Below are 19412 nucleotides of genomic sequence, written 5' to 3'. Positions count from 1 at the left end.
TTTAAAGATAAGATAAACTGATAGTGATTAAAAAATAAAAAAGTTAAACAAGAGTGTGTAAGACTAAGTAATCTTATTATTTAAGAAATAAAAAACAACCAACACAAGACAAATAATAATTTTTTTTTTTAAGAAATGCCTTTTCGAACTCTCATGGTGCATTATGCTGTCTAAATCCATGGGGGCAACCCATTAATGGCGACTATTTTTAATTACATTTTGTAAATTTGTCATGATTCATAAGAATACTATATTCACTAGTTTATTAGAGTTAACTCTCATTTTTATTTTCTTAAATGTATACCTTCACGGAAACTTAGTAGTATAAGTAGAACAATTAAAAAAAATGAAATAATTGAATTAATTATTCATTCATAAATTGAACCTTGTTTCTAAATTACAACTACGTAATCAATCTTAACCTTCTTTGTACTCATTCTGAAACTTATTGCATATCCTAAGCCTAACCAGAAAAGAAAAGATAATCGACGTGTTACTACCAAAATCATAGTTTGTCTCACGTATTTAAACAAAAAATAATTTTTCAGAAAAAAAAATGCTTAGGTCCCACGTAACATTATCCATTTCGGACATCATGCAATTTTTTTCCTAGAATAAATAGGATGTATGCTTGCTATAATCACTAGCATTTTACCATTGAATGTTCACAGGAAGCTTAGAAGTTAGAAGTCTCACGACCATTTATGAAGTGATTCACAATCCTAATTGTGCAATATGCGATTTCGTTTAATGATAATAACATGTAAGCTAACTCAACTCAAATCGATAGTAATAATTTTCGTTTGCTTCATTTAGAGGTATTTATTTCACTGGACAAGAAGAACACATGGAAACAATGGAAAGTGTCAACAGGATTATAGTCTCAAAAGCTTACAAGAGATACTCAATTTCTTCATTCTATTGGAAAAAGATGTTACAAAGTCAGATATACACAACATCAACTTATCTTTTATTTCCTAATATCTTCTCCAAACATAAACTAGTAAAGCAATCATTTTTCCAGTTAAATATCGTCACTAAAAAATGAATTGTGCTATGTTCAAGTGTATATCCCAATCTAAATATTGAATTTAAGACAATCAAAACATCATCTAACCTTTTCTCTTGTGATAGAGTGCAAATCAGGATCTCTAAAGTCTTCCACACTGGTTTTAGCTCCCATCTCACCATTCTTCGCAGCCATTTCATTCCCTCTGCAGAATTGCCTTCTTTACATAACCCCTTAATAATATGGTCATGTGTAATAGAGGGTGGTATCAAGTGCCTATCACGCATATCATTCCATAACCTTATTGCCTCCTGCGTTTCTCCAAATCTACAAAGTCCTTTTATAAGAGGAGTAAAAGTGAAAGCCGATGGCTGTAAACCCTGTGTCTGAAGTTCATTAAACAGTTTTGTTGCCTTAACAAGATGCCCCTCATTGCAAAGTCCATTAATCAAAGAATTGTAAGTGATCAAATCACGAACCACACCCCTTTGAGGCATTTTTTGAAACAAGACCCATGCTTTATGTGCCTCACCATGTGAACACAAACCCGAAATCATTGTGGTGTAGTTAAATGTGTTTCCTACATAACCTCTAGAACGCATATCTTTAAAGAGCTTCTTTGCTTCAACAAGTTCACCAGCCTTACAATACCCATGTAACATTACATTATAGGTATACTCATTAGGAAGTAACCCTTTTTGAATCATCTCAAACCACAACTTCCTTGCGACACCAAGCTGTCCCTTCTTGCAGAGGCCTTCGATCACTGTTGTGTACATGACTCTATCGGGGAAATACCCTCTATCCTTGATATCATTGAAAACCCGCAATCCCTCAGAATTGTTCTCTTTCAAGAGCCCATTGATGACTTCTTGGTAAGTAAAGATATCTGGATTACCCTTCTTGGCAATCATGATATGAAGGATCTCAGATACCCTATCATACTCTCCATTCTTACAGAACCCTCTAATAAGTGTGTTAAAAACAGTATTGTCAGGACTCAAGCCATTCCCTAGAACCTGCCTAAGAAGTTCATATCCCTTCGAAACCTTGCCTTCAACACATAACGCCTTTACCAGATATCCAACAGTCTCAACATCAATGTTAGCCGCAACACCAGATTCCAACATACGCCCATACAATGTCCAAACCAGATCAGTCCTCCCAATCTTCAAACAACCCAATAGAGATTTCTTCCAAGTTTCCACTGACGGACAAAATCCAACCTTTTGCAATTTATCAAACACATGGAGTGCATCTTCAACCATTCCACCACTGCTAAGGCACCTTATGTAACCCTCCAATGAATGAGGCCCAGGGTTAAAATCGGGGCAATCAAGCAAGGCCTTTGCAGCTTTAGATGCCCCAGCATCCACAAGTTGATCAAAGAGGGCGCTGCACGAAGATTGGTCCGGTGAGAAGCCACAAGTAGAGCAAAGCCAGTGAAAGAATCGAAGGGAGAAGAACGCATTGTTCTGGTGGGTCAGGTAATGTAGGAAGAAAGAAGGCTCTTTGAAATTGAAAGATGGGTATTGGGAAAGAAGGGTAGTCTCCCAACGCGGTGTTGTCCGAGTGACTCTGCAAATTTCGATGACGAAATCAACAAAGTTACGGTCTTTGGCATTTGAGTTGATGTTGCCAGCATGATCCCCATCTTTGGTCTCCAATGTGAGGCTTCGGAATTGGGTTTGACAGGTTTGGGGAGCGCTATGGTGGAGGGGTATAATAAGAGAATGTGAACGTGTTATTGCCCTGATCATTGTGATGGGTTTTTGTATATGGAAGAAGCTAAAACATCATCACCGAATAATGATCTTATATTTTCTCCACCTTCAATGAAATAGAAGCATGGGAAGTGTGATAGCATCAAGGCTCCTATTCCTGCAACAGCGGAATGATTTATACTGTCATACAAACTTTAGAAAGCCGTGATAATGGTTAAATATTTAATCATTTCCTATCTTAGTTTTACAGGTAGGTTTCTCCAACAATCTAAGTAACCACACAATACACAATTTGATCAAAACATAGTTTTTGATTGTGGATTGCATATGTAATAAATTATAAAATCTAATTAATTTAAACAATTTTCTACTCATAAGGCATGCAATTAATTCAGCAAATTCAGTATCAAATTCACCAAATAAACATAACCAAGCATCAATAAAGCATCAAAACAGATCAAGCATATCAATATCCGATAAAGCATCAATCACATAACTTTAGTCGCAACTCACAACGCCAGCATCAAAAGTCAAAACAGATCAATATACAATAACTAGAAAAAAAATCCAATTGACAACAACTACTGCCAATTACAGATTAATATACAATAAAGCATAAATCACATAACCTTAGTCACAACTCACAACACTAGCATCAAAACAGATCAATATATAATAAATAGTCAAAAATCCAATTGACAGAAATTACCAATTACAGATTAAGATACAATTCAAGAAAATTAATATACAATAAAGCACACCTAGAAGAGAAAGCAAACAGATTGATATACAATAACCAAAAATAAATAAAGCTCACCTCTGCAACCTAGCTCAGCTTGGACAATGGAAGAGAAACAAGAGCACCAGAGACAGAGGAGGCACGGCACGGAGACGCAGAGAAGGCGAGCCACGGCTGAGCAGGACGGCAGCTTCAACACAGACAGAGGAGGCAAGGTCTGCCGGCAAGGAGACAAGGCAGCGACTGGCGGCGAGCATCGAGCAGATACGAGCGGCGACTGGCGGCGGGGAGATGAGGCACAGCTGCCGGCAAGATGCGCGGAGACGCCGCTGCTGTGCGTGTCTGTATGCAACAGGGATAGTTAGAGCGCAGAGACTGAGAGATGATTGGGAATTTTAGAATTAGGGACTAGGGTTCTCTTTTCCTATTCTAATAAACAAAACGGTGTCGTTTTTGTGTTTCAGACATCTCATTTTCTAATAATGAATATGAAATATCTGCTGATGTGACATTTTCTAACTATAGACACCTACTAGAACTCTAACTTAGTAACTTCTCAAATAACACAGCTCATTCCACCAAATCTAATTTTGCGCCATTCTTTTCTCTTCCATTTTTTCCGTTGGATTTAAATTCTCTAAATTTTAAATTTTATTTTAGAAGATAAAATATAATTTTTTATTATTTATATTATAAATGAGAATAAAAAAAATATAAAAAAAATTAGTAAGAGATTATATTTTATTCTCTAAAATATAAATTCAAAATTTAGAAGATTCAAATTTCTTCCTATTCTCCCTAATTATTTTCTCGGAAAAAAAAAAAACTGCCACTGGCGAGAAAATAATAACCTAACATGTTCACAACAACTCAGAGAGAGTGAAGAACAGTTGAAGCTCACCACCACCACGCACCGCAACGTGATGGTGGACGAAGAAGGTGAATTCGCCGGCACAATTTGCTCCATTTGCTACGAAGATCTCAAACCAGTTTCCGAAGATCTTCAGTCTATCTCCATTTGCGGCCACGTCTTCCACGAGCTATGGTAAACAAAATTAAAATTAAAAACAAAAGAAAAAGAAAATGTGAAAATTCCCGCTACAAACCCGCTTTTCGGTTTTCGCTATTCAATTGAAGAAAAACCTAACTAAAGTTGCGTCTTTTTAACTCGATAATTTCTTGTGCGTGTTTGTGTTTGGAAATTCTGCAGCTTGCAGCAATGGTTCGGGTACTGTTCGAGAGTGAAGAAGCACACTTGCCCCGTTTGCAAGCAGAATTGCAGGGTCAGCGATGCTTGCAGGCTTTACTTCCAATCGGTGGGAGATGTGGTCGAATCTGTTATGCATCGGAAGCCATTTGATTCTGAAGAAGATTCCGGAGTTTTGAGAAAGGAAGTGAATAGGTTGGAGGTCAGGGTCTCGGGGCTTAGTTCATAGTTGGAGAAGAAGGGGAAGGAAATTGAGCAGCTCACCAAAGGAGGTATTTTATTTTATTTGAGCCCTAATTCAAATTTGCAATTTTCTTTCCATCTTTCTGGGACATCAAGTTTGTTCTTCTAAAGTTGTTGCAATGCTAGCTTAGTAATTACCAGTTTGTTATTATAGGTAGTTACTACTACAAATAGAGCTGTTTAGCACAGACTTTGGAATATTAACTATTGCCTTTGTTATAGGGGGATCCTCAATATTTTCCCCTAGTTGTTTTATGAGCTGAAAAATCTGCTACTGAAATGTTTAGAAATGGAAATCAAAACTTAAGGGGACTTGAATCCCTTATCTGTATTTGACATGAAAACTTTTAATAGTTTGACAAGGTTAATACTTAAATCGTTTTATGTACATTGCTTGGATCAATTGAAAGCATGTATGGAAGTTTGGTTAAACTCCAAAAATCATAATTTGAACTTAAGTCAAAAGAAAAAAGTTTATCCAACATCATGCATTGAATTCATCCTCCAATGATGATTTAAAGCTAATGCTAATTAGACATAAATAATACAAGAAATACACAGATAAAAACAAATATTTTTATCAACTGTGTTGTAAATTTGAACAAATATTTTCATATACATAGTTAGAAATCAAATCTCTTATCAAATGCTTAAAGGATATCATCTAAACTATAAACCCTCTAGATTTTGTTGGTAACAAAAAAAACATGATTGAGTGATAATAAAAAGTTTTATATACTTACAATCTATTAAAAATAAATTTCTTATTTTCTCATGACTTAGTGAAAAGAATTTAATAATTTTTCAAATAAACATCCTTGTGGCAAATTTCATGAATAAATTAAATAGAATTAAATATTATTCATTTACAACTTTTGAAGAAAGGTTATATTTCGATCATATTCTAATAAATTTTTATAAATCACTGGAATGTCTTATGGTTTATTTTTTTTTTTTTTTCATGTAAACCGCATTGAAGTTTCACAATTTACATTTTTTTTTCTGTTTGCATATAAACCGCTTTTAAATCCTACAATTTATGTATTATCTTATAACTTGCTGAAATCTCCAGCGGATTATATAGAAATAAAACAGGATCGAAATGTAATCTTTTTTCAGAAAGATTATAAACGAATAATATCTGATTCCATTTAATTTATTTATGTAGTTACCATATATATATATCTTAACTCTTAAGTAAAACTGATGAAACACAAAAATATCTTCACCAAACAGATTTGGCGTGTTGACCCAAGAAAACACAATTGGGTCAACCCAACTCCCATTATATATATAGGCACATTGGAAAACTAGTATCAGCTGAAAACAAGAAAGATCTTCCCTTTGCTCCTTTTCTTCTTCAGATACTTCAGCCATGGCGTTCCCTTATATGGAAGCTGTTGTTGGTGAGCTCCTTCTTCTGCTTCCCTCCTCTTCTTCTTCTCTCTGTGCAATGGCACTGTCGTAATTTTCCATGTCCTTTCTTACAAGCTAGGAATCGTTTTCAATGAGCTGCTGTTAGCTGTGTTGATAATTTGTTTCATTTATTTCATGATATGAGAAGGTTTCCATTTGTGATGAGTTTTCATGTGAATGACTTGTGGGAAGCTTAGGTTTATCTTCAACTTTTCTGGGATCTGAATTCAGGGTTTATCATCAAAATTTATGGGTTTTTTTTTTGTTTTTAATTCCTCCCGATTAGGTGAAAATTATTATTTTTTTCTTTCACCTTATGAGGATTATGAATCCTTCAATTTTCATAGGACCTTGGAGCTAGGTGCATTTCTAGGAAAATTTGAGTTAGAAGTGTTGAGTTTTATGGATAATTGATATGAAAAAAGAAGGTAAAACCTTGTGATCGATATAGTCATGATTCTTTATGTTCATATCTTTGTGGGAGTTAAATAGTGCATAGTACTTATAACTTCTAGCTAGAGTGAACTGAATTGGTCAAAAGCGTCCTTGCAAAGTAATCAAACTCAAAGTTGACATAAACACGAATCAAACTCAATTTATGGACCTGAACTGGTAAATGAGAGTTTGATAACATTGTGGCCTTTTTTCAATATTATTTTTCTGATGAGAACATCGTTGCCTTGTATTGCATTTCTACTCGTTTGAGTGTTTCTTATAAATTAGCTGGCTTTGGTTGTAAGATGAACTCCTTAAGCATCTTAAACCAAAATAGAACATGTTAATTATACACTTGTGACAATCTGCAGCATTTTCGGGCTGTAGCTTTGAATAAATTAAGAAATATCAATTAGAAAACGAAAAATTTGTTGGCAATGTCATATCAAGTGTTGATTCTGTATGGATTTACCCCAAATCATCCAATGTTGTGTATGACTGTGGTAATATTACATGTCAGAAACATATAGGATATACCTGATTTATGTTTTTCATCTAATAAATTTTCAGGGTTTATGATCTTTATGTACTTCTTTGAAACTTACTTGGATATACGACAATATAAGGCACTCAAACTTCCTACTCTTCCAAAGACTTTAGAAGGCGTAATCAGCCAAGATAAATTTTTGAAATCCAGGGCCTACAGTCTTGATAAAAGGTTTGTTATTTTGTTTATTTGATATTCATATGTCTTCCTGAAGTTTGCTTCTATAGTTTATGTCTTGTTAATGTTCTTATACATGGGAGGTTTATTTATTTTTTTCAGATACTTCCTTTTTGTTCAGAAGTTTGTAAAAGTAGTGATGGACTCCACAATCTTGTACTTTTGGGTGTTACCCTGGTTTTGGAAGGTAAAAGTTCAATTCAGTGTTTTTTGTGAAACCCAACATAGCAACTATATCATGAGTCTTGACCAATTAATCCTATTCTTGATTGCAGAAATCAGAACATTTGATGACATTCGTAGGTCTGAATGCAGAAAATGAAATATTGCATACCCTTGGTTTTTTAGCTGGTGTCATGCTCTGGTCACAGGTATGTACAAAATGTTGCAAGACCTTTGATAAAAATAAGCTTTATTGATATCAATATTTACATCGTATATTCCATTCCAGTTTAAGTTTCTTTGGTCCATCTTGCAAAATTATGGAAAATAAAGAGAGATGTGAACCATAAGAATTGAGTTGTTGGGATGAGATACGGCAGTGTGTTGAGTGTTACTTGCGATAGAAAACTGCCACTCAATATTCAATGCAAATCTACTTGTATTGCACTGTTGTATTTAAATGAATGTTCGGCAACCAAAACCAAAAAGCAAAAAACCTCAATGTTGCAAAGATGAGTATTATTTTTAAGAGTGGTCACAAAAGACAAGAGAAGACCAGGAATAACACCAGTAGAAGCCTTAGTAAGGAGTAGAACAAAATGAGAAGCTGTTCAATAATTAGAGGTAGAGGGAAGCAAGGAAAAATTACTGATGACAATTAAGATTGACTAAGGTTGAATGGCTTCTTTGCAAACACGATTCACAAGAGGACTCAATGTTATTGTTCGATCCGTGTATTGAGCCCTTAGTCGGAGAAGGCCTTGTCACTTTTGTTGTAGTGTTCAATTCACATCTTATCTGTGAATGAATGACCTAAGCTTTACTACCTGTTTTTGCAGATAACTGATTTGCCTTTCTCTCTGTACCTAACTTTTGTGATTGAGGCCCGTCATGGTTTCAACAAGGTTCATGCTCTTCCTTTGATCCTCTTGTATTCTTTATTTTTTTTAAATTATTTCTGTTTAATGTCTTATTTTGCTAAATGATAATATTGTCTAGCTTCTATACATTTCATCTTCATAATGGTTCATGTTGTTACCTTTTTCATCTATTACAGCAAACAATATGGTTGTTCTTTAGGGACATGATCAAAGGAATGTTGATAGCCATTGTAATTGGTCCACCTATTGTGGCTGCAGTTATTGTAATGGTGCAGGTAAGATCCTGAGCGCTGTTGAAACAACTATCACATGTAAACTTTTCGTTGCAATATTTACTGTCATACTGTATATGTTATCACTGTTATTGTAATTTTAGAGTGCTTATATTCTTTCTTCTATGATTTTTGCAGAAAGGAAGTCCTTACCTTGCTATCTATCTATGGGGATTCATTCTTGTTCTTTCTCTTGTGATGATGACAATTTATCCAGTCCTGATAGCTCCACTTTTCAACAAATTCACCCCAGTTAGTATTTCAAAACATTAAATAATCTTTTAAGAACAGTTTTTGAATGTGCAATATTTTTTTTTAATCACCACTCCCTTCATGTTTTGCTGGGGTCCAGCTTCCCGAAGGTACACTCAGGGAGAAAATTGAGAAACTTGCTGCCTCCCTCAAGTTTCCATTAAAGAAGTTGTTTGTTGTTGATGGATCAACAAGGTCAAGCCACAGCAATGTAAGGATTGAAGTCCTTGAAATCTACTACTCCATTTCCATTTCCTTTTCCTTTTTATTTATTTATTTATTTACATGAGGATGGAACCACCACAGCTCAATAGTGGCATAGGCTACAGGATGTGTATTCTTTTTTTTCTCATTTTTGTTGTGATTCTATTATTAAATTTTCCTCAATATATGATTACAAATATTGCAGGCCTATATGTATGGATTCTTCAAGAACAAGCGGATTGTCTTATATGACACATTGATTCAGCAGGTTTTAGATTACTGTAAATTATTTTCATGTTTGTGATTGTTACAGTTTCTTCTGTGTACCTGTGAGGCTTTATGTAATTATTTCTTTGAAAACCCTTCTTGCATTATTTCAAGCAGTGACTTGTTTAATAAATCTAGAATCCTTCTATGCATACGGTTGTCTTCTACTTATTGACTTGGTTTGGGAAAGTTAGTCTAGTTTAAGCTTGCATATTGAAGATTATAGTACTAATTTTTATTGCTTGAGAACTACTATATTTAAAAACTGAAGAACCATATGACATGACATTGTCATTGGGGGACCAAAATGCAGATTTACTTATCATATGATATAGTAGGAAATTACAGTTCTTTTCCTTGTATTTGGCTACCATATCGAGGGCCTCTTATCCCTCATCCTCCCCTCCAAAAAAAAAAAATTCTTTCTATGCATCTTAATGAAACTCTTTTATTTTAAAAAATAATGTGCTGTTTCCTTTTCTTGTCGCGTTTGGGGGGCAAATGTGAAAGAATTGTGGAGGCCAACTCATAGTGACAAAAGCCATATAAACTAACAAATGTTTGCAAACATTTGGGGAATATATTATTGATATACAAATGTTTGCAAACATTTGGGGAATATATTATTGATATCATATCCTTAGTTGTATAGTAGTTGGTCATGGTTGATGTTCACATTATCAAATGTTATTTTACAGTACAAAAATGATGATGAAGTTGTAGCTGTTATTGCCCATGAACTGGGGCATTGGAAGCTTAACCACACTGTGTACGGGTTTGTTCTATTCCAGGTCTGTGTAGTAGCATTCTTTTTCTCATACAACATACTTTCTTGTCCCATCACATTGCTTTGAGCTATTCATTGTTGAGTTGGGTGACTATTTTGCCTGATATATACTCTTCTGATTGGTACAGGTTCTTACACTATTGCAATTTGGCGGATATACTCTTGTGAGGAACTCAAGCGATCTGTTTCGAAGTTTTGGATTTGATACACAGCCAGTCCTCATTGGACTAATCATATTTCAGGTATTTTTCGAAATCATGGTTGAGTTGAAAAGTAGTATAGCTAGTTTCTGTCTGTCCATTAAAACCGCAGAAAAGACGAAGCATGTTGTAAAGAAGCATTATAAAAGATGGTCACATTAGTACATTTTTTCCGGTTAGTTTACAAGAGCTCGTTCACTCGAACCTCCTTGTTGACATTTCTTTACTGTAATGTTTCAAATTTACTTAGAATGCCTTTGACATTTTTTTTTTACCTGGCTTTATCGGCAGCATACTGTAATCCCCATCCAGCACCTTGTGAGCTTTGGTCTGAATCTCGTGAGCCGATCATTTGAATTCCAGGTTACTCCCTTTCCTTATTCAGCCATGTGTTACAGTGGTGATGTTCTTGTTTTCTGTTTTCCTGTTTAAATCTCTCTCTTCTACTTATGTGTATCATCATCCAATGCAGGCTGATGCTTTCGCCAAGAAGCTTGGATACGCAGCTGAACTACGGGACGCCCTTGTGAAACTACAGGTAATTCTATCTATTTGATGTTCTAGTTTCATATAATTGTATGTTTATGAATTTCGGCGATACATCTGATTCATGATATACCTAACATTTTATTCTTTGCTTGAAATTATGCAAAATTAATCAGTACATGGGTTTTGTTCCTGGTAAAAGATGGAGTAATCTTGAATCTTTACTGCTGCATCTGACTGAATTTCTAATTGTGACTTTCAGGAGGAGAATCTATCAGCTATGAACACAGATCCATGGTACTCTGCATATCACTACTCTCATCCCCCTCTTGTTGAACGGTTGGCTGCAATCGACAAATCAGATAAGAAGGAAAAATAGGGAAAAACAAACTATAGACGAAGAGATTCAAAGCTTCATTGTACTCTAACTTGCTATGAATGAGTGCTACAATTTGTTTGTTTAGTAGCAAGGCTTTGAATCAGATAAGTTTGTTTGTTTAATAACTAAAAAGGATTATTTGATATCCATTGTTCTGAATTTTGAGTAGTCTATAAGATTCTCTACTTTTCAGTTTCTGATGAAATTATTTAATGAAAGTAGATTACCTTTACATTTCATTTTTAAATCTCAATTGATTGATTGAATATTCTAGCTCCTTTAAGTGGATGATAGTAAAGCATTGACAAAAAAGAAACCTTATCTTAAACCTCAAGTCTTCACTAGACAACATAGGAACTTCAAAAATATGCATTATTAGCTACTTTAATCCTTATGTTTGACATATAATGCTCAAACTAAAGCTTAATGTGTTATAAAGAATTCATAAGAGAAATTTCAATGGCAAGCAAGGGATAAAGTGATGCTCCTTTCTCATTCAAAGCAATGGTTTGAAGTTCACCTATATGATCCCTTATGTGTCCTTAATTGGCTTCCAACATCCTAAAGAAATTGATTGGATGGAATAACTAAATCATAAAATTGGTCATTTTTTTTTCACGCTTCATTTTCTGGAATGTTTTTTTTTTTTTATACCAAAAATATAAGACTTGAACCCGTAACTTCTTAATTGAGTATGGGGAGATTATGCCATTTGAACTATAACTCATTGGCTCTGGAATTTGCTTTTTGAAAACACCAGACATCTGTTTCATATCTTTTATGACCTGCCCTACTTAGATGCTATCTATATCTGCCTTTAATTGGTAGCATCCCATTACTTTTACTGTTATTTCTTGTGACCTACCCCACTTTGTTCCACACTCTTCAATATTTTCAGTTGTTTTATTTTAATCGTTTTTTACTCGTATTTTTGATATTTTATATTCGCTATGTGTTTATTATTTCATTATCTCATATTCTCATTACATATATTTTTGTACCCATGGTGTACTAAATCCAATAATTACATGAGAATTATATTTTATTCTATAATAATAAAATACCAATAATATAATACAACAACAAAACCTTATTCTATTAGGTAGAATCGGCTAAATAAAATACCAATTATACAATAAATATAAAAGAAATTTAGTCACCGAAACATTTGTATTTTTTTCCCCTCCTATATAATGCCTTCTTGAAAAAGCACTAGACTTTAGTGGCCTACATTATATGATATAATAATGCATGAAATTTTTGCACTGAACCACTTGCACCTTAAAAAAAATACCTTATTGACTAGTGAGTAACTTGATCAAATTACATGAATAAATTGTATTAAAAGAATTTCATAGTTGATCAGCAGTAATTAATGCCGTAGAGCTCCAAATGGAGCTCACTTTGTTTAGTGATTTAAAGATAAGATAAAGTGATTAAAAAATAAAAAAAAAAGTTAAACATGAGTGTAAGACTAAGTAATCCTATTCTTTAAGAAAATAAAAAATAACCACCACAAGACAAATAATATTTTTTTTAAGAAATGCCTTTTCGAACTTTCATGGTGCATTATGCTGTCTAAATCCATGGGGGCAACCCATTAATGGCGACTATTTTTAATTACATTTTGTAAATTTGTCACGATTCACTAGAATACTATATTCACTAGTTTATTAGAGATAACTCTCATTTTTATTTCTTAAATGTATACCTTCACGGAAACTTAGTAGTATAAGTAGAACAATAAAAAAAATGAAATAATTGAATTAATTATTCATTCATAAATTGAACCTTGTTTCTAAATTACAACTACATAATCAATCTTAACCTTCTTGGTACTCATTCTGAAACTTATTGCATATCCAAGCCTAACCAGAAAAAAAAAAAAATTGAAGTGTTACTACCAAAATTATAGTTTGTGTCTCACGTATTTAAACAAAACATAATTTTTCAGAAAAAAAAAAAAAGTTTAGGTCCCACGTAACATTATCCATTTCGTACATTATGCAATTTTTTCATGTCTGTTCACTTAATAGTGATGGAATAGTGAAACGAGGATTTTAAAATCATTCATTAATCATTGCAACCTAGTACAGAAAACGAAACAAACAAATCAGTTAAGCTTAGAAAATTATTATTCTTGGTATAATCAAAATGAGTTGTGTGTATAGTAAGATATGAGTCCTTAATCTTAGGTATATTGCTCTCTATTATAAGGTTAAAACGTGAATATCTTTCGAGGATATTAAAAATAATAAAATTTAATTAAAAAGGTAGAATTATAAATTTTCTATTAAGTCACTTTGGACAATTATTATGCAACATTGAAGGATAGGAAAATGTTTTATATGTTAAAACTTTACCTAACAATTAATAAAGATAACGTTATCCATTCATTTACGTTTATCCTCAAGATGAGTTAATACTCAATTTGGTCCCTGAACTTACCCGCGAGTCTCAATTTAGTCCCTGAGGTTTCAATTGCTTCTATTTAGTCCCCAAAGTTTATAAACGTGCCTCATATTAGTCCCTGAGACGATTTTTAGTATAAAAACGTTAATGGAGCGCTGTTATAGACTATCAAATGTCATGTTAAAACTTGTAAAATGATGTAGTTTTGGTTTTGGTATTTAAATAGCTCAAAAACGGTATCATATCACTTATTTTGTTAGGTAAAATTTTAATAAACACCATTTACGATGTTGTTTTTGGGTTATTTGAGTGCCAAAACTAAAACGACATCATTTTACAAGGTTTAGTGTGGCATCCGACTGTTCACGACAGTGTTCCGGTAACGTTTGTACGTTGAAAATTGTTTCAAGGACTAATATGAGTTATGTTCACAAAGTTTGAGGACTAAATAAAGGCAATTGAAACTTTAGGGACTAAATTGTGGCTTGCATGCAAGTTCAGGGACCAAATTGAGTATTATCTCCCTCAAGATATTTTTAATTTTTTTTGTCTATATTATTGATATCCTTAAGCTAATAACATCATTTTAGTAAATCAGTTAAATTGGCTATGATTTAAGTTAGCCGTAACTAGCTGTAACATTTTTTTAGTAAATTAGTTAACTAGATATAAAAAAAAATCCATTCTAACTTTAAAGAATGCGTCTTTTTTGATGAATAAATGGAGATACTATCTTATTTATTTTTGACAATGTTATTTTGATATTTGGTCTCAACCTCGAATGATCCATATAAACGAATTATTTGAGAATTTATTTCATTTTTTTTAGGGCTATCTTTCAAATGTACTGCTAAACTTTTCAGTGGTACGGAATCAAATGTTAGAAAATTTATTTCTAATAGAAATTGTTATGAAAAAACTTGATACAATAGTCTCAATTATTCTCTTAATTTATTTTTTTTTACTAAAGATAGGAGATTCGATCCCGCAACCTCTTAATTGAGTATGAGGAGACTATGTCATTTGAGCTATTATTCATCGGCAATTATTCTTTTAGTTAGATCTTTACCTAAAGCGAAATTTTATAATTTAACTAATTTGCTAAAATAATGTTACAGCTAGTTACAACTAACTTAAATCATAACCAATCTAACTGATTTGCTAAAATGATGTTATTAGCTTAAAGGTATCAACATATATACATAATTATAATATGAAAATTAACTAGAAATAATTTCTTCTATAATTATTTATGTTTTCTTTTCTTAAATCTTAAGCAGCATGCGTGACATTATATAACCTCATTTTATAAAGAGAGTAGTTTAAATATAAAGGTTGATATGGAGGAAGTGGCATGTGAATCTTGACTTTTGTTCATGTGTTTATGGAAACAAAAATATCTTGTCAGAAATAAAGCTAACTCAGTTTCAGTTTCGTTTGAAGAGCCTTCTCCAAATCTGATTCCTTATTACTCCTTTGATTGTTGCGGATATTAAGGATGTACTATTGTCCTCTCACCTACAAAGTATTCAAATTATTTTGATATTGGGGGTGGAAATAGGGTTTTTTAGAATTATGGATGATAAATATGAAATTTTTTTATTTAAAATGTAGAAATTAAATTTTTTGATTTTTTTGGGAATAAAAATCAGACCATCTAATTTATTAAGAATAAAAATCGGATTATCTGATTTATGAATTTTTTTTAAAAGTCACAACAAACAAATTGGACTCTCCAATTTGATATTAACAAAATTTTAAAAATTAACTTACAAAGTAATCTGGACCTACTGATTACTGATTTTCATATCAAAATAAAAACCTATGCACCACCAACAGAATTGAATTTATCTTCCATAATAAAAATTTTTAGCCTACAAAGTACTTTCCTTACCTTTGTTAATTTTTAATTTTTCATTGAACTATACAAAATAAGGAGAAAAAACTTAAAAAGATTGGGATTTAGTAAAATATTATAATTTTTAATATATATAATATATTTTTTAAAAAATACAAAATTTACGAACAATGATTAGAATTTTATAAAATATTTTATCAATTTTATTATATACACATCTTTTATAATAAATACTATTTTGTTTTGACTTAGTATTTTTTAATAATCAAGTATATATTTTCTTTGTTTTATAATTAAAAAATAATTATAACCTCTCCATATTCTTTAGAAGTTACGAATTCGAGTATTTCTTTAATAAAAAAAATAAAAAAATTTCAAATTTACAGTAGTTGATAATAATCGTATTTTTATATTTTTTATAATTTATTTGAAAGTTTTTCTTTTGAACACTCTCTCCGTCTCTCTCACTTGAACTCACTCAGATTCTGATTCTCTCTCTCTCTCTCTCTCTCTCTCTCTCTCTCTGAGAGAAACACACACTCATCACTTCTCACTTCGAACTTGTAACAATGTCAGTCTACGACGCAGCATTCGTAGAAACACAGCTCTCAAAGCGCACTTCCATCTTCGGCCTCCGTCTATGGGTCCTCATCGGAATCCTCGTCGGCGCTCTCATCGTCTTCTCCCTCTTCCTCCTCTCTCTCTGCTTCACCTCCCGCCGCAACCGCCGCCACCGCCGCAACCACAAGCCTCTCACTCCTCTCGTCTCCAAGGAAATCCAGGAAATCATTTCCACTCCTCCCAATCCTCAACCGCATGAACTCCACCTCGACATCGGAAAAGCTGCGGCGGCGGAGCAGCACCGCAGGGTGGTGTCTGCTGTGGCTTTCTCAAGCGGAGAAAGCAAAGGCGGCGGCGGCGGCGGCGGCGGAGGAGGAGGAGGAGGAGGAGGAGGAAGCGTGTGCGAAACGACGTCGTCGTTTGGGAGTGGAAGCGTATCGGCGGGACCAGAGGTTTCGCATCTTGGTTGGGGGAAGTGGTTTACGCTGAGGGAAATGGAGGATGCGACTGGAGGAATGTGTGAGGAGAATGTGATCGGTGAAGGTGGCTATGGAATCGTGTACCGTGGTGTTCTCTCTGATGGTACCAATGTTGCTGTTAAGAATCTCTTGAATAACAAGTATTCTCTCTCTCTCTCTCTCTCTCTCTCTCTCTCTGCTAAGTTTTGCATTTGATCATCACAAATTCAATTCATATATGTTGTTCATTAGTATAAGAATTTAATTATGATGTACTGAAAACGATAAAACTGTTTACACATTCGTCCAATTATGTTTGTAGTTATTTTTGATGACTTGATAATACATAATTAATTGGATGTAGACACAAAACTGTGCATCAAAATTGACTTCTTTATGTTATGTTGTGTTGTGTTGTGTTCTTGCTTACTTTAATTGATGGTGAAAGTTTGTGCTTTTTCAACTAATTTGGTTAGAGTCTAATAAAGATGTTGAAATTTGAATCAGTTAACCTGAGGATTGGTCAAATGATTCTAGTATAATTTATTCTGCAACAAATTTTGGCAGTTGCTCCATCCTGTTTCATTCACTTGGTTGGTGTATTCTGTTTCGTAATCATCAATATACTTGGTGTGTTTCATGGTTGGCCGTAGTAAATTTGTGTACTTAGCGTCTTCGGGTTTCTTCAATTTGGTTGCAGATGGTGAAGAAATTATAGGCCTTTGTTATTTTGAATCAAGAGGAAGGAACATGAAATACAATGTTTCTCTTTCTTCTTTTGGACTTATTTTCTTAATAATTTGATTTCAAGGTAGCATGACTTACCACTGATGTGAAGAAAAGAATCACAACTATGTTTCTTTATTGTTGTTACTTGTCAAAAGTTTTGCAGTGTCATGTTTTGGATTTTTTTTCCCCTTGATTGTTTACTCTTTTCAATATAATGAAGGTTATCTGGTCTTACTCTTGCATATAAGTAAGCACTACCTGACGTTTGACTCATTTTAGGGGACAAGCTGAGAGAGAATTTAGGGTAGAGGTAGAAGCTATTGGTCGTGTGCGGCACAAGAATCTTGTTAGATTGCTTGGATACTGTGTTGAGGGCGCATACAGGTATTAACTCTTGACATTTCATTTGAAAAAAATTAAAGCTAAAAAGTTCAAGACTAGTAAGATTTGAAGTTTGATATGTTTCTCAGGATGCTTGTGTATGAATATGTTGACAACGGAAATCTGGACGAGTGGCTGCATGGGGATGTTGATTCTGTAAGCCCTCTGACTTGGGATATCCGGATGAACATCATCTTGGGAACGGCAAAAGGGTAGGGATCATGATCTTAATCTGCTTGAAGTTCTTCGCATGTTGTTGCATGAAATGTTTTGTTGACAGTAATGTGTGTTTTTCAGATTGGCTTATCTTCATGAGGGGCTCGAACCAAAAGTTGTCCACCGAGACGTGAAATCAAGCAATATACTCCTTGATCGCCAATGGAACCCAAAGGTTTCTGACTTTGGGCTCGCTAAGCTTCTCTGTTCTGATCATAGCTATGTCACAACCCGAGTGATGGGGACATTTGGGTTAGTATGAGTTAACCAAATAGTTTCCCTTTCTTATCAGTTAGTTTCACTTTCTATACTCAAATATTTTAGGCTTCAAAGTTCATGTTCTCTCTTTTCTTGTTCTGTAGTTATGTTGCACCGGAGTATGCATGCACTGGAATGCTGACTGAGAAGAGTGATGTTTATAGCTTTGGGATACTTATTATGGAAATAATTACCGGAAGAAGTCCCGTTGATTATAGTAAACCCCAAGGAGAGGTTAGAGGCTATAACCAATAATAGCATACAGTTTTGGTCTTAATCTTCTTACACTGTTCTGTGCTGATTATTTTCTCTCTTTTTCTGTTTTCCTAACTAGAATTTGGTATATTTGCAGGTTAATTTAATTGAGTGGTTGAAAACTATGGTTGGCAATAGAAAATCAGAGGAACTCATTGATCCGAACCTTCCTGAAAAGCCGTCTTCAAAGGCTCTTAAGCTTGCTCTGTTGGTTGCTCTTAAATGTGTTGATCCTGATGCCACAAAGAGACCTAAAATCGGACACATAATCCACATGCTTGAGGCCGACGACATCCTATTCCGTGATGTATGTTCTTTCCCTTTCTTGAACTCTGTATTATACATAACTGGAGAGCAAAAACAAGATGATTCAGCATTGCTATAATCTGATTCTCATTTATCACTACTTTATCATTCTTTCTTGTAGGAGCAGAGGACCGCAGGAGAATCGTCGCGATCCCATCGCAATTATCATCATCATGAGCAAAAGGACTCTAGCAGAGATAGGAAGCGAATAGGTGGAGAGATCACTGATCAAAGCGAAGATGATAATAGTAGTAAAATCTTGCCCATCCCACTAGATTGAGATGATAGTTGTTAAATGGTAAATGTAGCTATGTATTTATTATTTTTGGTTTTAGTAGTTTGCCTATATTAATTTCTACCTCAATCTGGACAACATGCAATGAGTGTATTTTTTGCTGCATAATTTCCTCTCCCACCACAATTTAGGATTCATTGTATACTCATATTCATTATTACTAAAAATCAAAATTTTGATGTCCTTCTGCTTTATAAGACAAAAGTAGCTCAAGTGTTGAATAAAAAGTATTAATATTTTCAAGTTGTTCAAACTGTAGTATTAAACTACCTTTGTCTCATTCTGGTCCATCATAA

The 19412-nt window shown here is 33.8% G+C and overlaps 3 protein-coding genes across 6 annotated transcripts; 2 read left to right on the top strand and 1 right to left on the bottom strand.

Annotated features, from left to right (window-relative positions):
* Positions 1 to 891: 891 nt before the first annotated feature.
* On the bottom strand, positions 892 to 4030 carry LOC112726347 (uncharacterized). 2 transcript variants are annotated; one of them, XM_025775700.3, is made up of 2 exons: positions 3551 to 4030; positions 892 to 2890 (listed from the first exon to the last, which is right to left on the bottom strand). In XM_025775700.3, the coding sequence occupies exon 2, from the start codon at positions 2767 to 2769 to the stop codon at positions 964 to 966; it is 1806 nt and encodes a 601-aa protein (XP_025631485.1). In that variant the 5' UTR covers positions 2770 to 2890; positions 3551 to 4030; the 3' UTR covers positions 892 to 963. The 2 variants fall into 2 exon arrangements, with proteins under 2 accessions (XP_025631485.1, XP_025631486.1); XM_025775701.3 differs by having other exon boundaries at positions 892 to 2913; positions 3551 to 3898.
* LOC112726350 (CAAX prenyl protease 1 homolog) lies at positions 4010 to 11626 on the top strand. Of its 3 annotated transcripts, none has more exons than XM_072210074.1 (16): positions 4010 to 4093; positions 4313 to 4517; positions 4683 to 4951; positions 7344 to 7491; positions 7600 to 7684; positions 7773 to 7868; positions 8499 to 8564; positions 8717 to 8815; positions 8951 to 9064; positions 9165 to 9275; positions 9474 to 9536; positions 10234 to 10326; positions 10451 to 10564; positions 10814 to 10885; positions 10995 to 11060; positions 11271 to 11626. In XM_072210074.1, exons 4-16 carry the CDS (start codon positions 7349 to 7351, stop codon positions 11385 to 11387), a joined length of 1239 nt encoding a protein of 412 aa, XP_072066175.1. In that variant the 5' UTR covers positions 4010 to 4093; positions 4313 to 4517; positions 4683 to 4951; positions 7344 to 7348; the 3' UTR covers positions 11388 to 11626. The 3 variants fall into 3 exon arrangements, with proteins under 3 accessions (XP_072066175.1, XP_025631491.1, XP_025631490.1); XM_025775705.3 differs by lacking the exon at positions 4010 to 4093 and adding an exon at positions 6159 to 6328 and having other exon boundaries at positions 4258 to 4517; XM_025775706.3 differs by lacking the exon at positions 4010 to 4093 and having other exon boundaries at positions 4243 to 4517.
* Positions 11627 to 16104: 4478 nt separating this feature from the next.
* On the top strand, positions 16105 to 19369 carry LOC112726348 (probable serine/threonine-protein kinase At1g01540). The gene is made up of 7 exons (XM_025775702.3): positions 16105 to 16837; positions 17685 to 17789; positions 17876 to 17998; positions 18084 to 18254; positions 18365 to 18494; positions 18613 to 18822; positions 18943 to 19369. The coding sequence occupies exons 1-7, from the start codon at positions 16227 to 16229 to the stop codon at positions 19099 to 19101; spliced, it is 1509 nt and encodes a 502-aa protein (XP_025631487.1). The 5' UTR covers positions 16105 to 16226; the 3' UTR covers positions 19102 to 19369.
* Positions 19370 to 19412: the final 43 nt, after the last annotated feature.

The sequence above is a fragment of the Arachis hypogaea genome, chromosome 12, assembly GCF_003086295.3.
Source record: "Arachis hypogaea cultivar Tifrunner chromosome 12, arahy.Tifrunner.gnm2.J5K5, whole genome shotgun sequence".
Classification (NCBI taxonomy): domain Eukaryota; kingdom Viridiplantae; phylum Streptophyta; class Magnoliopsida; order Fabales; family Fabaceae; genus Arachis; species Arachis hypogaea.
This window is presented reverse-complemented; position numbering and strand designations above follow the sequence as displayed.